This window comes from Carlito syrichta, unplaced genomic scaffold (assembly GCF_000164805.1).
Source record: "Carlito syrichta isolate Samal-C Ts95f unplaced genomic scaffold, Tarsius_syrichta-2.0.1 Scaffold302418, whole genome shotgun sequence".
NCBI classification, from domain to species: Eukaryota; Metazoa; Chordata; class Mammalia; order Primates; family Tarsiidae; genus Carlito; species Carlito syrichta.
Window position 1 is genome coordinate 343334 of NW_007246514.1, and position 23700 is coordinate 367033.

A 23700-nucleotide genomic window follows, 5' to 3' on the forward strand; every position below is an offset into this window, starting at 1 on the left:
CGGGACGCGTCCGCCCTCGGGTAGGGGGGATCGCGGGGCCGCAGACGCTGCCTCCGGGGAGTCTGTCCCCGGCGAAAGTCGCCGATCTCCGCGGAGGCGAAGCTCCAGACGCCTCCCCACCCTTCCTCCCTTTCTTATCTTTGAGAAACATTTTTTATTTTACTTTTAATAGGAATGGCCCCTCGCTATGTTGTCTAGGCTGGCCGCGAACTCCTGGCTTCAAGCGATCCTCCCGCCTCGGCCTCCCCAAATGCTGAGATTACAGGGCTGAGCTACAGCGCCCAGCCATCCTTCCTTTCTTGTCTTTGTTTTATTTTGTCAGTTAATTCTTATTTTTTGTAGAGAGGGGGTCTCGCAGTGTTGCCTGAGCAGTGTTGCTCAGGCTGGTCTAGGACTACCTGCCTCAAGCGATCCTCCTGCTTTGGCCTCCCACAAGCTGGGATCACAGGCATGAGCCACCACACCCCACCATCCTCCCTTTTTTGTCTTTGTTTTTTTTGGTCAATTAATTTTGTGTGTGTGTGTGGTGGGGGGAGGCTTGCTATGTTGTCCAGGCTGGTCTAGAACTCTGTCAGGCATCCCCCACCCCCACCTTGGCCTCTTGAAGGCCAGGATTACAGGTGTGAGCCACCACACCCAGCCATCCTCCCTTTTTTGTCTTTATTTTCATTTCTCAATTCTTGAGGGTGGCGGGGGGAGGGTCTCCCTATGTTGCCTAGGCTGGTCTAGAACTACCTGCCTCTAGCGAGCCTCCAGCCTCTGGGATCACAAGTGCGAGCCACCACCCTTGGCCATCCTCCCTTTTTTGAGTATGTGGATGTGTCTCGTCTGCGGCTCTAAGTGTGAGGTGCTCGGATGGGCCAGTAAATGTCACCTCTTAGTCTTTAAGGCCACACGCAGGTGGCCATCATGTGGGGCTTCAGGAATAACGCTTTACCGAGGTTGCACTCTCTTTTCACAGAGACCATGCTGCAGGCATGAGGGAAACTGAGTCCTGAAACAGCCTAACTGTAACTCAAGTTTGAGTTGGTGACATCGGGGCCACCATGCCCAACTCCACCAGTGAGCTGGAGTTTCCCAACGAGAAGGACACTGAGGAGCTGTCCCAGCTTGCCTACCTGGCGCTGGCGGGTGATGTGGCCTCCACTGGGAAGAGCTCTGCTAGTGCCCCCGAGAAAACAGGCTACCCAGACCAGGTGTACGTGATGGCAGCCAACATTTTCCAGGGCATTCGGATGGAAAAGTCGCCAGATAAAGTCTTAATCAAGTATGGGAGTGAGCCACTGCCCTCGCTGTTCAAGTTTGAGTCCAAGGATGAAGCCTTGAAGCGTTTGTCCTATGAGTTGGCGTTCAGTGCCCTGAAATGTGAGTCGTGCAGTCTCAAGGGTGGGCACAAGAAAATGACAACAGGGAATCTGTGGGTGCAGCCTGGTCCCTGCCTCCTGCATGCCAGGGTTCAGGGTCTCACTGTGTTGCCCAGCCCAGACTGGAGTGCAGCCTTGACCTCCTGGACTCAGGTGATCCTTCTGCCTCAGCCTCCTGAGTAGCTGGGACTACAGGTGTGCACCATCTCACCTGGCTCATTTTTTAACTTTTTACAGAGATGAGGACTTATTATGTTGCCCAGGCTGTTCTTGAACCTCTTGGCTCAAGCCGCCTCCCACCTTGGCTTCCCAAAGTGCTGAGATTACAAACCTGAGCCACCGAGCCTGGCTCATGCCAGCTTTTTTTAAAGCTTACCTTTGGTCAATTGCAGGGAATGTTGGCTCCTCCCTGGCAGGCTGCAGATGCCCTGCCCCGTGCCCATCACAGGGCGTTGTCCCTAGACAGGTGCAATGTCCTTATGCTGCACTAGGAACCTCGAGAATAAGACTCCTCTGGGGTGAGCAGTCATCTTCTCCCTTCCTGTGTGTGTTTCTCCTTCCCAGAACTTAGCTGACAGCACCTCCAAAGATAAAACTGGGGGGGGGGGTGGTTCATGGGAGAGCTGCAGTATTTAACAGCAAACCCTGAAGTGAAGATGACGCCCTTGAAGCTGACCCCGTCTGTGGCCCCTGGCTTCCATCCTGGGAGCTGGGCTCTGGCAGGTTCCCCTTTCCCGTTCCTTCAGGCTTGGAGGACACGCGTGTTTCCGGCCCCCTGTGGCAGCTGCTTATCAGCTCTTGGCACTGGTCATCCCCGTGGTGTTGCTGCATCCAAGACTGTCAAGGCCTAGAGCTGTGTGCTTTCTCTGGCCATGACTGAGAACTTTATGTTGGTGTGTAAATTGACTGTGTGACAGTTTGGCTGGAAGTGAGCACACCCTGCCCCCAGAGATGCCCCAAGAAGGCATGCCCCCTGCACGGACTCTGGCATGAGTGCTCACGTGGGAGGCAGTAGCACAGTGCTCGGGCATCAGCAGCCCCCTGGTCAGACACACACGTGTGATTCTGATGTCTGCTGAGGCGATGTCCCTCAGCACTGAAGAAACTCGTTGTCCCAGAGAAAAGCGTGTGTGGCGTCAAGAGGCACCATCTCTGTGGCTCTCATTCTTTATCTTCTCAGGCTTGGAATTTCTTGTTTTCCTTTTAAATCGACCTTCACCATTTTGCCTCCTCCATTTAATCTAGACTCTGTTTCTTCCTTCTCTCCCCTGATCAGCTTGTTGTAATTTACACAGTCCATCGCATGGGCATTTTTGCTTTTTTTCCTTACAGCAGTGAAATGCAGCCAGGGCAGCTGTGCTGATTTATCGGTATTTACTGTTAATGTTAGGATTCTGTTATGGGCAACTTGTCTTCCTCATGGAATACTAAATCTTTAGATATCAATAAGAAAAGCCCAAGTTATAGTTCTATATAAAATTATTGCATTAATGAAACGCTATGTACCTTTGGCCAGGTGTGGTGGCTCATGCTTGTAATCGCAGCGCTTTGAGAGGCTGAGGCGGGAGGATTGTTTGCACCCAGCCTGAAGTTCGAGACCAGAGTGGGCAACATAGCAAGACCTCATCTTTACAGAAAAATAAAAAAATTAACTGGGTGTGATGGTGCCTGCCTGTAGTCCCAGCTATTTGGGAGGCTGAGGTGACAGGATCACCTGAGCCCAGGAGGTGAAGGCTGCAGTGAGCTGTGATCATATCACTGCACTCCAGCCTGTGCGACACAGTGAGACCCCAACTAAAAAAAAAAAAGTGTGTACCTTTGGTTGTTTTATTTATTTTTACTTTTATTGTTTGTTCCTTTGCTGATGTTCTTTGTTGTATGTCGGCTCTTTCAAGGCAGGAAGTATATTTATCTGATTAACCTTTTAAAGGTCTAAAGGGCTCTGTAAAATGTTTGTTGAAATGAAGGTGGCCATCAGTCTGCTTTACCAAATAACCTCAAGGCCAGTTTTCTACTAAAGGAGGTAGGATTACTCATGGAAAGTAGCCTGCGTTTATTAAGTTGGAGTTCTGTCACAGTAATAGGGTATTGGGAGCTAATTTACTTTATTTCCTTTTTTTCTCCAAAGAATCTCTGTATGTTTCATGGAATACTAAATATTTAAAAAGAAGAAAAACTGACAAAGTTTATTTCCTTTTTTTTTTTTTTTTTTTGGAGTTGGAGTCTTACTCTGTTGCCTAGGCTCCCAACCACCATAGCCTCAATCTCGGGATTCAGATGATCCTTCTGCTTCAGCCTTCCAAGTAGCTGGAACTACAGGTGTGTGTCACCTTGTCTGGCTAATTTAGTTGTTTCTTTAAAAAAGAAATCAGCCAGTCGTGATGGCTTACACAAGCACTCTGGGAGGCTGAGGTGGGAGGATTACTTGTGGCCAGGAGTATGAGACTAGCATGGGCAACATACTGTGCCCTTGTCTCTACAAACAATTTTTAAAAAAATTAGCTAGGCGTGGTGGTGTGCGTCTGTAGTCCCAGCTACTCAGGAGACTGAGGCGGAAGGATTGCCTGAGCCCAAGAGGCAGAGGCTGCGGTGAGCTGTAACTGGGCCACTGTGCTCCAGCCTGGGTGACAAAGTGAGACCCTGACTCAAAAAAAAAAAACACTTGGAGGGAGAGAGAGACGAATTGAATTGCGGGCCTTTTTTCTGGCTTTATTCTGTCTCTGACTTCTCGTGTGTGATGTACTCCTGTAGTAAGTGCTCGTCATCTGGTTTGGCTGTAGCTTTTGGGAATTAGTGATTACAGGTGGTCAGGGGTTCTCTAGACCACCATCAGGCTCAACAGTTTGCTAGAAGGAATCACAGAGCTTGCAAATCTGGTGTGCTCGTGTTCACAGTTGATTTCGGTAAAAGGACACTACAATCAGCTAGTCGAGGTGTGATGTGCAGGGCAGGCTGGGGAGCCAAGGAAGAGCTGCCATTGGGTCTTCCTGGGGGTGTGCTTGTTTCCCTCCCACCCTTACCTTGACAGTGACGAGTGCCAGCACTGAGGGAGTGTCATCAGCCCTGAAGTTTGCCTGTGCCTGTGCTCACTGAGGGTTGGTTCCCTCCACAAGAGCTCTGTGACTGACCTTGGTGGCTCAGCCTCTGGCTGCCCCAGAGCTCAGGCTCATAACCAAGGCCCCAGGCAAAAAAAAAGATCCTTCCATCAGTGGCCAGTTATTCCAAAGAGGCCACCTCCTAGGACCCTGCAAGGGGCTCCATGGTCCCAGGCACCACCCCTCAGCATGCCTTCCCTTTCTTGTAAACTCAAGTTTTCCTTCCTGTGGGGTGAAGGGCAGAGAGGAAGCTCAGGTACTCCTCCAGGAAAGGCCTCCACGGGAAAGAGTGGCGGTCAGAGCAGCGGATAAGGAGTGGGGGCTGGGACCTGCTGGCACCATGGGTGGGTGGCTTGTACAGCTCTCAGCAAACCCTGCTGGTTTGGTGAGTCCCAGAGCGTGGTTGGTTTGTTAAGTGAATAAGATGAGAAAGGAAGCGTGATGTGGTGACTGGCCCAGCCTTGGTGTTAGATGGCTTGGCTGGTGGCCGCTCTCTGAGACATTGAAGGCTGGCTGGGCCGCGCTGTCATGGGTTGGAGGTTCCACAGGTCTTTTCAGTGTGTGATGGTTTTAGCTTGTAGTGGGCTCACTGGGGTGCAACGCCGTCGTAGATGAAGGAGGATCTGTGTAAAGTACATGGTTACCCGTGTGGATATTACTATGTGAGAATGTTGGGAAAGTTGTGGACAAGCAAAGGCAGCGCCTCTGCACAACGTCAAGGGCATCTCCGAGGTGGGATCAGTTTCAATAGGAACTCTAGGGGGCAAAAGCAAAAGCAGCGCTGAAGCCGTGTTTTGTCCTCCGTCTGTTCCTTCTACCTCGTCTGTTGCCTAGGAGTCCCGGCCTCCATTGCCAGAGTCCACAGCCTGCTCAGGGCCGCTGAGTTAGAGCTCCTTCATTCCGGTGAGGGTTGTACTTCCTATGACAAGAATTGGTACTAGGCAAGGAGCCACGAAGTAGGAAGGGGCTGGCCTGGGAGCACCTGGGTGTGAAACTGTGAGCCCCTGCTGATGGGGCAGGGGGGTTACTTACCCTGGGCCACACAGCCTAACTGGTGGCCGGAACATGGGTCATGGTTCCCAGGGGGGGTTGGGAGCCGGTGCTCCCAAATCAGCCACTTCTTTCTAGCTCTCCCACCTCCCAAATAAAAACGGAAATTTGATGTGGCTTTCTGTAAGCGTTGGGTGAACAGAAGCCAGGCCCAGCTTTCTGTTCACCTGATGAAGGAATTTGTGATCCAATGCATGTAGTTTTAGCGATTATAACAAAAAGAACACTCCTGTTCCCTGTGAGGTTTTCAATACGTCCACCTATTCCCACTCACTGCCTTTGCAGTGATCATGCCCTCTGCCTGGAATGTTACCTCTCCCCAAGTCTTTACACGGCTCACTTCTGTCATTTGGGTCTTGGATTAAATTTCATACATCAATGTTTTACCAAATGGTAAAGAAATAATAACAATTTAACACAAGAATAGAGGAAGAGAGGACAGTTCCCACTCATAAGGCTGCATAACCCTGATACCAATAAGAAAAAAATTATAGGCCAACATTATAAACATAGAACAAAAATTATAAAGAAAACATTAGCAAATTAAACCCAGCAATATATAAAAAGGATAAGGGGATGGTTGCTCAACATTATTAATTAATCCTCTTTAATGTTTTTCAAGGGACATACATTAAAGGTTGGAATTCTCATGACTACTCCAGCTATTCAGATCATGCTTTTTGACTAGGATTCCGTGTGGATCCTGGGCCAGAAGGTCCAGCTTTCATAAAAATTATGAATATTTCATCATGGTCGTTGTAATTTAAGTCCTTATGAGGAATGGTGGCGTATTTTAGATATGAAAGTAAAAGTATTTGATGCCATGATTAAAGTTTTTATTTTATTTTGAGTCACGGTCTCACTCTATCACGCTGCAACTTTGACCTCCTGGGCTCAGGCAATCCTCCTGCCTCCAAGTAACTGGGACTACAGGTACAAGCCATCACACTTGGCTAATTTTTTTATTTTTTGTAGAGACGAGGTCTTGCTGTGTTGCCCAGGCTGGTCTTGAACTCATGAGCTTAAGCAGTTCTCCCACCTCAGCCTCCCAAAGTACTGAGATTGCAGGCAAGAGCCTTTGCACCCAGCCTAAAGTATATTTTTATTCCAAAGTTACTGTTTTCATCTTTGGTATTTTTGGTAACATAAATTTCTCTTGTCTTCCAGATCAAGATATTTTGGAAACTATTTTGATAGACAGCTATATCTTCCCCAGTGCCACAATAGTAAGTAAATAACTTTTAGGATTAATTTGTCTCATTTTTTTGTTTGTTTGTTTGTTTTGAGAAAGCAGGATTTTTTGAGAGGACAGAAAAGCTCCCACAGTGGGAGGGGACCCTACGGGGTTGCCCTCATGATTTTTTTTAAAAGAAAGTATCAAAAAGCCTTCAGGTTTAATGCTTAATTATGAGACCTCTTTAAAACAGATTCTTTCCTACTTTGAATACTTCAAATACTTTTCTACTTCTAATATCTTTCATTTTGGCGAACATTCAAAAATGGTCTCTTTTGAAAGGTTGTTTTTTTTGCTGGATTTTTTCTATTTTGAAGACCTTCCCTATCTCCAAATCCAACAGACTGTGTAAAAGAAGTCATATTCCTACTGTTATGAAAAATAATGGAATGGAAAATATTGCTATTAGATATTATTTGTATACTTTTTTCTAATGTGTGTTTTCCCTTGCCAGCCAGATCATCTGAGTAGTCTCATTATTGTGATGCTGTATGATTTCCAAGATAGAAAATTTCAAACTCGTGTCCTTTCTGATCATGAAGAGTCTATATCGGAAGTTCAAGAGGTAGAGAACTTTCTCAACAGGTAATGTAAAAGTGAAAAGAAAAAAGATATTTAATATGAAATCAATATTGGTATTTTTTTTTTGAGGCAGAGTTTTGCTCTGTTGTCCAGGCTGGAGTGCAGGCACGCTCACCGCCACCCTGGTATTGACCTGCTGGGCTCAGGTGATCCTTCTGCCTCAACCTTCCAAGTAGCTGGAACTACAGGCACGAACTACCATGCCTGGCTAATTTTTGATATATTTATATATATATTTTGATATATTATATATATTTGAGTTGGAGTCTCACTCCATCGTCCAGACTAGAGTGCAGCGGCTGCTCCTGGCCACTGCAGCCTTGACCTGCTGGGGTTCGGCCATCCTTCCGCCTCAGCCTTCCAAGTAGCTGGAACTACAGGCGCGCACTACCACACCCAGCTAATTTTTGATTTATTGTAGAGATGAGGTCTCGCCAAGTTGCCCAGGCAGGTCTCGATCCCACAGACTCAGGCAATCCACTCACCTCAGCCTCCCAAAGCGCGGGATTACAGGCTGAGCTACCGAGCCTGGCTAATTTTTTGATATATTGTAGAGACGAGGTCTCACCAAGGTACCCAGGCTGGTCTCAAACCCCAGGGCTCAGACAGTCCTCATGCCTTGGCCTCCCAAAGTGCTGGGATTATAGGCTTGAGCCACTGTGCCTGGCCAATATTGGTATTTTTATTGGTAAAATTATATACAGTGTAATGTATAAATAAGTCTTGAAATTTACAGGAAAAAATATAAAAGTTTATACATTTAAATTTCTCGAGTTCCTTTGAAAACAGTCTTGAACAAGTTAGATATTTTGCTTAAAATCATGTTGTTTTTCAAAACTTGAATTGCAAGATTCAGTTTGTAAGCAGTGGGAAAGCATTACAAATTCCTGATAATTTTTATCACATAAATCAAACTGTATTTGAAACAGCTGTTATTTGTTCAGTTAGCTTTGTTTACAGCTTTGTTAAAAAAAAAAACAAAAAACCACAAAGACTAACATGTATCAGCGAATCCCAACAGTAGATAAGAACCCACTATTTTGCTAAATTGAAAACAAATTCCACTTAGTAAAGAAAAAACTAACATGTTTTGAATTTGCCTTCTTTTTATCCCAAATGTCAACAGAAGCCCACCCGGAGGGTAATGACAGGTTGTATCTCCAAGGGTACTTGGGATAACTAATGAAACAAATGTAACTAAAATGCACAGTTTAGAGCCAGACACACAGCAAATGGCCAACAAATGCTACATGTTGCTGTTTGGATGTATTGTGGTTTGAATGTGTCCTCAAAGTGCATGTGCTGGAAATTGAGCCCTCAGTGAACCCCTGGTCTGTGACTCTGACCTGCCCACAGTTGATTCCACATGGCTGACAGGGTGACAAGTTCATAGCATAATTCTACAGTCACGATGGGTCTCCTGGACTAGATTTCTCCTGTCACACTAGAAAAATAGGCAACATTGATAGGGTGTAGGTTTTGGCCATGAGGCGGGAAGCAGTGTATGAACTCGGTCCCCGAGAGAATGACAGTCAGTGAGGGGAGCCTTGGACAGTCCTGGCTTCAGGCTTGAGGGAATCTTTCAGACTTCACTTGGGACAATAGATGGACTTCCTGTTAGTTAAGAAAACAGACAGAGCTCTAGAAGGTTGAGATATTCTTCTTTCTTTTGTTTTGCTCTGTATTCTATTACGTGGTAAGCAGTCTCCATGGAGTGGCTTACAGATGCTAAGCCGCCATGCACTTCAGGATAAACACGCTTGCTCAGATTAAGTCTTTTTCCTTCTTCCCCGGTTCTCATTCCCCAAATGCTCCAGAGTTTCTTGTTTTCTAGAAGACCCCTTAAACACGTTCATGGGCTTTTGATTCTCCCATTCCCTCCACCTTTTCTAGAACTGATGTCTGATTTTATATTTTCTGGGAAATTCAGGCAATTCATTGAAGATTATCTTTGGCATTAAGAAAAGACAACCCTGCATCACTTCATGACGGAAACACAACCTGAAAAGTGCATCATTAGGCAGTGTTGTTTTGTGAACACCGTATTGTGTCCTTACACGAGCCTGGATGGTCTAGCCTGCAGCACACTGAGGCTATATGGTCTAGCCTATTGCTCCTGGGCTACGCACCTACACAGCATATGACTGTACTGAGTATGGTAGGCAGTTGTAACACAGTGGGAGGTATTTGTGACCTTAGCATATTTAAACATAGAAAAGGTATAGTGCAGATACAGTGCTGTACTCTCATGGGACCACCATTGTCTACCCATTCCATTGTTGACCTAAACGTCGTTAGACAGTGTGTGACTTTATTAAGTCTATGTTTAAAGAGAAACCCATTCCTGATGTGTTAGGCATGGGCAATGTCATTTAAACACTTGAGTCAGAAATTAGATAACCATTTCTGAAAATGTTAAAGCCAAAAAGGAGTAAAGCCCATTTACCTAAAAAGTAAGCTGAGGGATGGTTGGGCTCGGTAGCTTAGCCTGTAATCCCAGCACTTTGGGAGGCTGAGGCAAGTGGATTGCCTGAGCATCCGGGTTCGAGACCAGCGCGGGCAACTTGATGAGACCTCGTCTCTACAATAAAAAAATAAAAATAAACTGAGAGAAAGTACTGTGTTGGCTCTTACTCTTTTATGCAGCTGACAGAGGAGGCATGAGATTGGCTGGGAGTGTTGCAGGAAGGACGGCCAGGAGGCTGTGGGCAGGTGTGAGGGGCTGCGCTTCTTCAGCTGGAGAATGTGAAAGACAGAAAGAGGGAGCATGACTTGCATGTCATAGGGTATGAGAGTGGCAGGGTCAGGTGCTGTGGTTTACGCTTATAATCCCAGCACTTTGGGATACTGAGGCAGGAGGATCACCTTAGGCCAGGAGTTCAAGACCAGGCTGGACAACAAGCGAGACCTCCATAAATAGCCAGGCATGGTGGCATGTGCCTGTAGTCCTAGCTACTCAGGAGGCTGAGGCAGGAGGATTGCTTGAGCCCAGGTAGAGGCTGTAGTGAGCTGAGATTGCACCACTGCACCCTAGCCTGGGTGACAGAGTGAGATTCTTTCAATCAGTCAAGCAACAAACAAATAATCAATTCATAAATAAAGGCATGGCAAGTAGTTCAGTATGTGACTGGAGATAGGGCTGTGGGTGAGAGTGGTGGGAATGAAGGCAGGAAGAACTGAATCAGGTTAAACTGAGAACACCCTCAAATAGGGTGAGGGGCCTGGGATTCTGTTCTGCAGTTGATGGAACTCATCTACAGTTTAAGCCTGGGAATTACACAGTGCTGACACTTTTAAGAGGCTCTGACAGTCTGTGTGGCAGGCATGTTGCTAGAAGAGGTGATCAGGCCACTGCCCTCTGTGATGACATATAGATTGTGATGGGGAAGGGCTTCCGAGGCAGGCGGGTGGGAAGGGCGACTTTGCTGCTGTGCTTCATGGTGGACTTTCTGACTTAGGGCTAAGGGGGTGTCTGAAGGAACCACAGGACATTTCGTTTACAGATGCAGGCATCTTCTTATCTCGGTAGCATTGGGTTGCCTTTTTCCTCAGTCTAATACAGAATATTTGCATAGCAAGCTTGATAACTGCATCTCTGCTGTAAATTATTTTTACTGGATTAGATGATGTTAAAATTCACAGTCCAAAATACCATCTGGAAATTTAGAGAATTAGTTCTCCCTGTACCCCTCCATAGACACAACACATATTTTTCTGTTTCTTTTTTCTAGTTTTTATGTTTAATGATTGAGTAATTCAGTCAGTCATTTATTATTATAGATTTAAACCAAGTAGGTATTTGGAAGTACTGTTTAATCAAAACCAATCTACACTCAGGACTGCCTCACAGTGTGAAATATATAGAACATTAGCCCACTCCTTTTATATATGTATGTTTTTTTTTTTTGAATTGAAGTCTCACTCTGTAGCCCAGACTGGAGGGCCATAGCACACTCACGGCCACCCTAGCATTGACCTGCTGGACTCTGCCGATCCTTCTGCCTCAGCCTTCCAAGTAGCCAAAACTATAGGTACGCACTACCATGCCTGGATAATTTTAGATTTATTGTAGAGACAAGGTCTCACCAAGTTGCCCGGGCTAGTCTCGAACCCGTGGGTTCAGGCAGTTCACTTGCCTTGGCCTCCCAGAGTGCTGGGATTACAAACAGCCACTGAGCCTGGCCCCCCTTTATATTAATTTATTTTTTAATGTGCACTAACGTACTGTGCCTTTTTTTAGCGTCCCTTGTTCTGCAACAGTTAGACATAGAACTAGACAAACCTAATTTTATTGCAGTTCTAAAGACTAATGTTTGGTGACTCTTCCCTCTCCCTCCCAAGCGTCTCTGTATTTTCTCCCTCAACATACATGCAAACTTATTCCTACGTTAGCCATTTTTCCGGAGACATGTTCTCATTCTATTGAGTAGATAAGAAATTTAAGCCAGGGACACTTCGGGCATAGGGAAAAGAAAGTAGCATTTAACAGTTGGTGCTAAAAAATGACTGAGATTAATGGGAAGAACACCAACCCTGCCTCCCAGCATTCCTTGCGACCGTGCAGGCGGGCCTGATGCTGATCTCCTGGGAGAATCTTCCCTCTGCCACACCAGCCACAGCGCAGGCTGCACTTGGCTCTTCCTGGTTCTCTCTCCAGCGTATCCTTGAGGTTTATGCCAGTTGGACCCCTGCTGTGGAATGCTGTGAAAGAGGGCCAAGAAGTCCTGTCGTCTCGTTCATTAAAACTCTGGGCAGTGAGATCAAGAAAAATCATTAGGCCTTCATGGCGATGTAACCAGTTCCTGTTTTTCTTCAATTATTTGGAATTTTGAAGCATGGGATATTCAGAACTGGGAAGAACTTGATACAGGTTCTTGAAAGTTCTTTCATCTGATCAATACTGTGCTGTTGTCATCTGTGATCACAATAAGTAGTCTGTAATAGTACCTGCTATGTACCAGGTACTGTGCTAAGGATTTTGCACACATGATTGGTAATCACTGTATTAACAGCAAGGTAAGTTGACCCCTTTTTACAGATGAGAAGACTAAAGCTGAGAAAGAAAGTTAAGTAACATTTCTGAGGACACGCAGCTAATAGGTGATGGAAACTGTATTTAACTCCAAGTTTGTCTGACTCTAAATCCTGAACCCTTTTCACTAAATAAAATTTGTCTTCCCACCAGCAATCAATATAATATTTGAAAAATTGCACAACTACACAGGGGCAGCAAAAACAAAACGAAAAAAGGCATCAGGATTATTGGATGTATTTTCAAATACGGTTTATTTTTATTTTTATTTATTTTTTGAGTTGGAGTCTCACTCCTTCGCCCGTGCTGAAATGCAGTGGCCCACACGCTCACGGCCACTCCAGTGTCAACCTGCTGGGCTCTGTGATCTTTCCACCTCAGCCTTCCAAGTAGCCGGAACTATAGACGTGCACTACCATGCCCGGCTATTTTTGATTTTATAGTAAAGACGAGGTCTCACCAAGTTGCCCAGGCTGGTCTCAAACCCATGGGCTTGTAATCCACTCACCTCAGCCTCCCAAAGTTCTGGTATTACAGACTGAGCCACCAAGCCCAGCTATTTTTCTTTTAGACTTCAAAAATCTTAAGTGGAATTATAGAAGAATTTGTCAAAATTCTAAATGTAATCTGTTAATGTTCCTAGTGGAAAATGGTAGTCTTGTCTCAGATGCAGTAGCTCAAGGATGGCTTTTCTGTCTCTAGTTTTAAGACAAAATTGGCTGCAGCACTGGCAAGATGTCGCATCAAACACGATGCCCTGTCCATCTACCACATTCTGCCAGAGACTGTCAGGGCACAGGAGCTCAGGGCCTCCACTCTACCACTTTATGCTTGGATAAACACTTGTAAAATCAGGTAAGTGTTTCAATCAAAGTCTTTATTTACATTTCAGATCTCCATCCTTTTTTTTTTGAGTTGAAGTCTTACTCTGCCACCTAGGCTCGAGTGCAATGGCATACTCACAGCCACCGCAGCCTCGACCTATGGGCTCAGGTGATCCTTCCACCTCACCCTTCCAAGAAGCTGGAACTACAGGCATGTGCTAACTTTTTGAATTACTGTAGAGATGAGATCTCGCCATGTTGCCCAGGCTGGTCTCAAACCCATGGGCCCAGGCATTCCTCTCGCCTCCGCCTCCCAAGTGCTGGGATGACAGGTATGAACCACTGAACCCAGCTAGTTTCCATCCTTTTAAAGTAACACAATAAAGAAATAGGAACTTTTCAAGGGGTGTGGGATATGTCTAGGGAGTGATTAGGGACTCATAGGTCAGTTCCAAACTTCCAAAGGTGATCACATAAATAGGTTGACTTTTCTGTCTCCAGTTACCTTTTAAGTTATCACTGACTAAAATGGTGTGTTCCATTAGATGTAGTATATGCAGTGGTATTTTTCATCATTGCAGAAAAAGGCGTTTGTGTCAAATACATTAAAATGTATGGTATTTGCAATGATAAGCTAATGTTTCATATTCACAGCCCTGAAGAAGTATATACTAATCTGAAGAGGAGAGGCTATCATAAAGTGAAATCTGTCTTGCACATTGATGATAAGGTCTTTGCTGTGGACCAACATTGCTGTGATGTCTTAATTTTTCCATCTCATCTTAAAAATGATCTTACAAATACAGATCTTTTCAAAGATTATAAACTTATTTTTCAGGTAAACTAATATTTACTTGCATTGTGATTCTCAACAACTCAAAGAATCCCTCCACTTAAAAATAAGACCTAACACCGTTGACCTTTTTTATGGACTCTCAGGGAGGTGTGATAGGCCTGATTGTTGCCTGAACGACGTGAGCCTCTTGCAGTCGGCGCTCCCATTACACCCTGGCGTCCTTGTCTCGCGTGATGGTATAAGGAGCATACCCTTCTCCCAGATTTCTAGATTTGCATTGCTGGCTTTAAGGCTGTACTTTTCTATTTGAAGGGAGGGATCAAGAGAAGACACAACGAGACCGTTTCTTTTATTTCTGGGGAGATGCTAGTGCCATCTTGCGTTTGAAAAGGCAATATGGAATACTTTTTCATAATCTCTTTAATGTAGTCTTACAGCTTTGATTTGTAAGAGGTGTTTAAAGACTAGCAACAGAGAATGTGAGGTGGAATGTGGTTTCAATAGAACAAAAAGGTCCAAAAGTTAGGTGTAAATTCATGTTCACATCCATAGATTCCGATTCTTGCCTCAGATTTACCTTGGTCTTCTCAGGTTTATCCCTTCACCACACACAAATTCTTGGGGAGAATCTCTTATGCCATCAAACACTGAAACCAACTGCAGAAGCCCAATCTGTCAAGTCCCCTTGACTAAGCTTCTCAAACATCTTCATTTTAGTCTCTGTGAGCAAGTAGCAATTTAAGTGACAACATCATTGGAAGGAAAAATATGGAAGTAGCAGATGAATGGGTTTTTGTGAAGGGGTAAGGATGGGATCTAAGAGAGGACACCACTGATCTACTGATCATATTTAAAAGATTTGGGGATTACATTTGTGCAATACAAAAATTAAATTGTAATAGTCATAATTGAGGCTAAGCAAAGTTATGTTTTTTGTTTATCATTTATCTTTGTTAGCTTTTCATTTAGAGATATTAAGAAATTTTAAACTAAAAATGGGTTAAGTATCTCTTCAAGATTACTAACAAGTACTTTCTTTTATCTAAAGCAAAAGCAGTCAGCTTATGTTTCTTGTCAAACCCTTCTAATCATACTGTTCTCTTGTAGGACAAATCTCGAAGTCTTGCTGTCCATTCTGTAAAGGCCCTATTAAATATGGATGATGATATCTTAATGGTCAATACAGGTTCATGGTACACAGTCGCCCATATGTCAATCTTAACAAGTAATAATACCTCAAAAATATTTGTGTGTGGAATACAAGCTAAGTATCTTGACTTGAAGAACCTTTTCGCAAAAATGGGATGTAAAAGTATGTACACATATTTATTTGGTGGTTATTGTTCTACCAGATCTTAGAATGTTAAACATGCTTTATTAGTTTTTTGTGATGTGAAAACTCTATATGTCAACTCTGAAATCCTTATTGATCTATATTATATCAGGCTGTTCTTGCTTCTTCATTTGGTTATACAACTCTAGGTTAAATTAATTAATATGTTGGTGCTTTGGAACAGGGTTTGACATTTAGTTACTATATAATTTGAAGCTCAAACAACACTTGGTTAAATTAGATTGTAAAAACGTTATCATTTATTAAATAAGAACAAAATCATGTGTTTAAGTGATAAAAACGTCTGAGACTAGAAGTTAAATCTCTCAGGCTTCTATTTTTTTTAGATTGGAAAATATAGTTTATTTAGAAAGTAAATTAGAGAGAGAGAGAGGAGATTCACCTCCCCGAGGTAGGGGAGGGAGGCCAAACCTTAGGGAAAAGCATGACCCATCAGAGGAAGAGCTTAAAAAAAGTCACTTCTTGTTTTTTTTTAAGAAATGTTTGGTTGGATCAGGCTAACTAAAGACCACATTTTATTATCATTTCAGTGAGGCTGAGAAAATCAGCAAAACTTTTGACAAATTCTCAGGGATAGGGAGACAGAAAGTGGAACTGAGGACCCGACAGGAGAGGTAGCCTGGCACATACACAGGCTCACCTAGAGCCCAGGAGGACACCCTGGATGGTGACCATCCTCCAGAGGATCGCAGCCGAGTTCCAGGCCTCTTGTTCTTAATTATATCAAGGGGATCTGGGATTGCTGGAGCTTGGGCTTTGCTGCCTGACAGAAGCAAACGTAAATTCTCTCTGGAAGAAGATAACATTAGCCTTGGTCTCCATTTATCTCTAAATTTTTTCAAATGCAATGTTGGCTACCAAAACAAACAAGCAAAAATCTGACAAGTAAGAACATAATATAGGACAGATAAAGAGAAAGCACAGCAGTAGAAGCAGACTCACCAAAGATCCAGATAGATCAGACGTGAACTTCAAGAAAACTGTGACTAATTTGGTGGAGGAAGTCAATCCCACGTTTTAGAATTTTACAGAGAGCTGGAATCAATAATAAAGAGCCAAAAGAAAGTTCTGGGACTGAAAAAAGATCCATATTAAATTAGTAAATAAATGGATAAGTTTAACAGTAAATCATACAACACTAAAGAAACAGTTAACTGATGGACCAGAAAAAAATGTCCAGATGCCAGCATGGGAGACAAAAGGAACAGCATAAAAGAGGCCACAGGACAGGCAGGAGACTCGATGGTCAGTGTGGAAAGGAGGAGAAAGGGAATTGGGAAGAAGCATCATTTGAATTTCAGGCTGAGAATTCTCTAAAATGGATGAAAGACATTAAGCCACAGATTAAAGAAGCCCTGTCAACTCTAATAAGAATAAATATATGGAAAACATATGCTATGATCAGAATGCTTGTGTTTCCCTGAAATTCGTATGTTAAAATCCTAACCCCAAGATGATAGCATCAGGAGGTGGGTTCTCTGGGAATGGGATTAGTGCTCTTAGGAATGAGACCCCAGAGAGCTCACTGCCCCTTTCTGCCATGCAGGGACACAGGTAACAGACGCCATCTATGAGAAGTGGGTGCTCACTGAATCTGCTGGTGCCCTGGTCTCTCTAGCCTGCAGAAGTGTGAGAAGTCTTTGTTGTTCACAAGCTACTCATTCCATTCTATGGTATTTTGTTATAGCAATCCAAACAGACAACAAACTAGGCATATCATGGTATAACTGCTGAAAACCAAAGACAAAGGGCAGTGGCGAACAGCCAGGGAGAAATTACATATTACTGTGAATGGAATAGCAATAAAACTGGTAGCAAAGTTTTCTTTTGATTCTTTTATTTTTTTAGTAGGAGTCTCAATCTGCCACCCAGGCTGGAGGGGGCAGTGGCATGCTCCCGGCCACCACAGCCTCCACCTGCTGGGCTCAGGCGAGCCTTCCACCTCAACCTTCCAAGTACTAGAACTACAGGCATGCACAACCATGCCTGACTAATTATTTGATTTACTATAGAGATGAGGTCTCACCAATTTGCCCAGGCTGGTCTCGAACCCATGGGCTCTCTCATCGGCCTCCCAAAGTGCTGGGATCATAGGCGTGAGCCACCATGCCCAGCCTGGTAACTAAGTTTTCAACAGACATAATTGATGCCAGAAAAATATTAAATCTTTCATAGTGCTGAAAGAAACTGCCAAACTAGACTTTATATCCAGCAAAAGTATCCATTGAAATAAAGATATTCTCCAGTAAAATTTGAGAGTCTGCCACTCATAGACACAATAAAGGAAATACTAAAGATACATTGGGTAGAGGAATATTATATAGAAAGTTGAAAATGCTGAAAGAAATGAGGAACAATGAAAATGGTAAGATACATTTTATGAAACAATGAAAATGTACATAGATACATCAAAATTATTATAATCTAATGTGTAGGCCAGGCGTGATGGCTCATGCCTGTAATCTCAGCACTTTGGGAGGCTGAGGCAGGAGGACTGCTTGAGGCCAGGAGTTCAATACAAGCCTGCGCAACATAGCAAGACCCTATCTCTTTAAAAAAAAAGATTAAAATGTATAAATTTTTAAAAATCTAGTGTCTAATGAGGTTGCAAATTAATGTCTGTGGGACTAAAATATTGTATGTTACATGTATTTAAAACAATGGCATATACTTTAGCCAAAAGGAAATTAAGGTCCTCTATGGTTTTTGGTTTTCCAGGAAGTAGTAAAAATAGTAAATTATAATAAGTCAGTAACATGTGCTACAATTTCTGGGATAATCAGTAAACAAATAATAAAATAATATGTAATTAATAGTCAAGAGGGAAGAGGAATGGAATATAGAGTTGGAATACCAATCTAAAAGAAAATAAAGAAGGAGAGAAAACAGACATTAGAAAAGACAACATGAGTCTGGGTGTGGTGGCCCATGCCGATAATTCCAGAATTTTGGGAGGCCGAGGCTGGAGAATTACTTGAGCCTAGGAGTTCGAAACCAGCCCAGGCATCATGGCAAGACCTTGTCTCTACAGAAAATTTAAAAAGCTAGTCAGGTGTGGTGGCATGTGCCAATAGTCCCAGGAACTCTGGAGGCTGAGGCAGAAGGATCGCCTGAGCCCAGGAGGTTGAGGCTGTGGTGAGCTGTGATGGTGCTACTGCTCTCCAGCCTGGGCAAATAGGATATTACATTAAACAAAATAAACATGTAAATTTATATATATTTTATACATAACATTAAGATATAGAAATAACATTAAACACATTAAAATACATGAACTGAATTCTTGAAATAGAGAACACAGAATGTTCATACTGGATTTTTTTTTTTTAATGTTTTTATTTTTTTCATTTTAAAGTTGTGAGATACAATTCAGGGTTAGGTATACAAATATTCATTATGCAGGTACACTTGTTGATATGGTGTGTCCCTCCCTCCCCTGGTAGTTTCTCTCAACTGCCAATCCCAACCCCCCTCCCCTGGCAGTTTCCCACTACTGCCAATAACTTCTTATAGTATTATGATAGTTGTTCAAGGTCCACTTATGAGTAAGAACATATGGTCCTTTGTTCTTTGTTTCTGTGATAGATCACTGAGTACGATAAACTCTACATCTATCCAGTTGCTGCAAAGTCCATATGTTTGTCCTTTATGGCTGCATAACATTCCATTGTGTATATATATGTACCACATTTTAAAAATCCATTCCAGTTTTGATGGACAGCATGGTTGGTTCCATGTTTTTGCTATTGTGAATAGAGCTGCAACAAACGTGTGTGCAGGTATCTTTTTGGCAGAATGACTTGAGTTCCTCCAGGTATATTCCCAGCAGGGGGATTGCTGGGTCATATGGAAGGCCAATTTCTAGTTCTTTCAGAAATCGCCAGCCACACTGTCTTCCAAAGAGGCTGCATTAGTTTGCATTCCCACCAGCAGTGTAGAAGCGTTCCTTTTTCTCTGCATCCTTGCCAGCATCTGTTATTGTTTTAATAATGGTGGCCATTCTTACTGGGGTTAGGTGGTATCTCAATGTGGTTTTGACGTGCATTTCTCTGATAATTAGTGAGGCTGAGGACTTTTTCATGTGTCTGTTGGCTGCCCGTGTGTCTTCATTTGAGAACTGTCTATTCATGTCTTTTGCCCACTTTTGAATGGGGCTGTTTGTTTTTTTCCTTTCAGCGCGTTTGAGTTCCTTGTAGATCCTAGATGTTAGGCTTTTGTAAAACATACAGTTGACAAATACTTTTTCCCTTCTGTGGGCTGTCTCCCCAATCTCTTGATGGTTTCTTTTGCTTTGTAGAAGCTTGTCAGTTTGATGAGGTCCCACTTGTCTATCTTATCTCTTATGGCATGGGTACCTGGGGTTTTGATCAGGAATTGGTTGCCAGTTCCAATTTCCCTAAGGGTATCTCCTGCATTTTTTAAGATTCTTATAGTTTGACATTTTACATTTAGGTCTTTGATACATTTAGAATTAATTTTTGTGTATGGTGATAGATAGGGTTCCTGTTAAATCTGCATGTGATCAGCCAGTTTTCCCAGCACTATTTACTGAATAGGTTCTCCTCTCCCCAGTGGTTGTTGTTGGAGGCTTTGTCAAAGAAGAGTTGGTTGAGAAATTGAGGCTTTACTTCCAGAATCGCTATCCTGTTCCTTGGTCTGTATGCCTGGTCTTGTACGAATATCAGGCTGTTTTGATTATTGTAGGCTTACAGTAAAGTTTGAAGTCTGGAAGTGTGATAACCCCTGCTTTGTTTCTTTTGCTAAGGATTGTTTTGGCTATTCATGGTCATTTATGTTTCCATATGAATTTCTGTACTGTCATTTCCAGGTCTGAAAAGAATGATATTGGTAATTTAATGGGTATTGCACTGAATCTGCAGATTGCCTTTGGTAGGATGAACATCTTAACAGTGTTGATTCTTCCTATCCATGAGCATGGAATGTTTTTCCATTTGTTTGTGTCTTCTTGGATTTCTTTGAGCAGAGTTTTGTAGTTCTCATTGTAAAGGTCTTTCACTTATCTAATTTGGAAGATGCCAAGGTATTTCTTTCTTTCTTTTCTTTTCTTTTTTTTTTTTGGTGTGGCTATTGTGAATGGGATTGTGCTTTTTATTTGGTTCTCTTTTGGTTGTTGTTGGTGTATAAGAATGCAACTGTCTTTTGCACATTTATTTTGTACCCCAACACTTTGCCAAAGTCCTTTATCAGTGCAAGCAGGTTTTTGACGGATTGTCTTGGATTTTCAAGGTATAGGATCATATCCTCAGCAAAGAAGGATAGCTTAACTTCCTCTTTTCCTATTTGGATACCCCTTATTTCCTTCTCTTGTCTAATTGATCTAGCTAGGACTTCCAACACAATGTTGAACAAGAGAGGTGAGAGTGGGCAGCCTTGTCTTGTTCTAGTTTTTAGGGGTAATGTTTCCAGTTTCTGTCCATTTTGCAATATGCTAGCTGTGGGTTTATCATGGATGGCACTTACTATTTTGAGGTATGTTCCTTCTATACTTAGGTGTTTGAGGGTTTTTATCAAGAAGGGATGCTGGATTTTATAAAAAACTTTTATAAAAACTTTCTGCATCTAATGATATAATCATTTGGTTCTTGTTTTTACATCTGTTGATGGATTTAATTACATCTGTGGTATTGCAGATGTTGAACTAGCCTTGCAACCTGGGACTGAAGCCTACTTGGTCATGGTGGATGAAATTTGAAATGTGTTTTGGGATCAAATTTGCTAGAATCTTGTTGATGATTTTTGCATCTATGCTCACAAGGGATATTGACCTGTAGTTCTCTTTTTTTTGTTGGCTCTTTACCCAGTTTGGGTGTCAGTGTGATGTTAACTTCATAAAATGATTTTGGGAGAATTCCATCTCTCTCAATTGCCTGGAATACTTTCAATAGGATTGGTATCAGCTCCTCCTTATACGTTTTGTAGAATTCTGCTGGAAAGTTATCTGGTCCAGGGCTTTTTTTTTTAGGTAGTTTTTTTTTTTCTATGACAGAGCCAATTTCCTGGGTTGTTATTGGTCTATTTAGTGTCTCAATGTCTTCTTGTTTCAACCTGGGGAGGTTGTGTGATGTCAGAAAGTCCTCCATTTCATTTAGATTTTCAAGTTTGTTTTCATACAGATGTGCATAGTATTCTCTGATAATCTTTTGCATTTCTTTGGGGTCAGTTGTGATTTGATCTTTTGCATTTCTGATTGTGATTATTTGGGCTTTTTCTCTGTTTTTCTTGGTTGTTCTGGCTAGGGGGTCCATCAGTCTTGTTAGTTATTTCAAAGAACCTGCTTTTTGTTTTGTTGATGTTTTTAATGATGCTTTTGTTTTTATGTCCTGTATTTGGGCTCTTATTTTGGTGATCTGGATTTTTCTGCTAAAGTTAGGGTTTTGGTGGTCTTCTCTTTCCACCTCCTTTAAGTGATTTGTTAGGCTATCAACTTGTGATCTTTCCATTTTCTTGATTTGTGTTCATAGAGATATAAATTCCCTTCTTTGAACTGTTTTCATGGCATCTCAGAGGTTTTAGTAACATGTTTCTTCATTTTCATTTGTTTCCAGGAATCTCTTAATTTCTATTTTGATTTCAGTTTTGACCCACTAATTGATCAGCATCATGCTGTTTAGTGTCCATGTGTTTGTGGGCTTTGGGGAAATTTTGTTGGTGCTAATATTTATTTTTATTCCACTGTAGTCTGAGAAGGTGCATGGCAATATTTCAACCTTATAGAATTTGTTTATGCTTGATTTATGGCCAAGGATGTGAACAATCTTAGAGTATGTTCATGTGGTGATGAATGGAATGTATATTCTGTGATTGTTGGGTGGAATATTCTGTAGATATCCGTTAAGTTCATTTGGTTGAATGTCAAGTTTAGGTTCTGGATCTCCTTGTTGATTTTTTGCCTTGATGATCTATCTAGGGCTGTTAGTGGGGTATTCAAGTCCCCTGCTATAATAGTGTTAGAGTCAATATCTTTTTTTAGTTTACTTAGTAGTTGCTTTATAAATGCTGGTGCTCCTGTGTTGGGTGCATATATGTTTAAGATGGATATTTCTTGTTGATGGATTGAACCTTTTATCATTATGTAGTGTCCTTTTATATCTTTTTAAATTTTCGGTAGCTTAAAGGTTGTTTTGTTTGATATTAAGATGGTGACTTCTGTTGGTGATCCATTTGCCTGGAACCTCATTTTCCATCCTTTAACTTTGAGTCTGTGTGCGTCCCTTGTAGTAAGATGAGTTTCCTGGATGCAGCAAATAATTGGGTCATGGTTTCTTATCCAGCTTGCCATTCTGTTTCTTTTCAGTGGTGCATTTAGTCCATGCACATCCAGGCTGATTGTTGAAGTGTGATTGTTTATCCCTGTCATAAGGTTCTTATAAATTTTTTCCCTTGTTTGCTTGTTTTCTTTTAACTTTGGGGTTGATGTATGTTTGTGTTTTCAAGTTTGTTGTTGCGATATTTTCTCTGTTGATTCTGTGCTCTGCTGTTCTCCTGGGAAGTGTGTGGTCATTCTTTTTTTTTTCTTTCTTCTGTGCTTAATACCTTTTAAAGTGTGTCCTCTAGAGCTAGTCTGGAAGCTGCATAATCTCTTAGGGATTGGATGTCTGGGAAGGATTTTAATTCTCCATCACTGATGAAGTTGAGCTTGGCTGAATAGGAAATTCTTGGTTGAAATTGTTCATCTTTGAGGATGTTGAATATTGGGCTCTAGTCCCTTCTTGCTTGTAGTGTTTCTGCCAATAGGTCTGCTGCCATTCTGATTGGTTTTCCAATCAGATAGTCTGACCTTTCTTTCTTGCTGCCTTTAGGAATTTTTTCTTTTGTGCCTACTTTGTGTAGGTGAATTACTATGTGTCAAGGGGTTGGTCTTCTCATTTGATGTCTTGTGGGGATTCTCTGTATCTCCTGTGTTTGGCTGGTCATATCTTTGGTGAGATGGGGAAAGTTTTCTTGGATAACCTCCTGGAATACTTGCTTCAAGGTGTTCCCTTTCTTTTTCTGGCATACCATTCGGGCATAGGTTTAACCTCTTGATATAATCGCACATCTCTTGTAGGTTTTGTTCTTTCTTTCTGAGTTTTCTTTCTATGTTTTTTACAGATTGAGTTAATTCCATGTTCTGTTTGTCAAGTTCTAAGATTCTTCTGCTAGATTAATTCTGCTTTCCATGCTTGTCATCTTGTTATTTCTTGGATGAAATTTTTTTTATGCCCCAAATTTCTGTTACAAGTTCCTTCAATGCTGCATCTGGTCTTTCTTGAGTCTTGTTTACTCTTTCCATTCATTCCCTAGTACCTGTCATATTCTGGGGCTAGCCATTGGTGACTTCCATTGTTTGGCCTCTGAGGTCTTATTTT

At 42.4% G+C, this 23700-nt stretch overlaps 1 protein-coding gene across 1 annotated transcript in view; it reads left to right on the top strand.

The window, feature by feature from the left end:
* The first annotated feature begins 1046 nt into the window (after positions 1-1046).
* NSUN7 (NOP2/Sun RNA methyltransferase family member 7) overlaps positions 1047-23700 on the top strand; it is a 45841-nt gene continuing 23187 nt past the window's right edge. The window contains exons 1-6 of the mRNA XM_021711631.1: positions 1047-1365; positions 6677-6735; positions 7198-7328; positions 13060-13212; positions 13836-14019; positions 15085-15289. Coding sequence (XP_021567306.1) covers positions 1047-1365; positions 6677-6735; positions 7198-7328; positions 13060-13212; positions 13836-14019; positions 15085-15289 — 1051 coding nt within the window. The remainder of the gene's footprint in view (positions 1366-6676; positions 6736-7197; positions 7329-13059; positions 13213-13835; positions 14020-15084; positions 15290-23700) is intronic.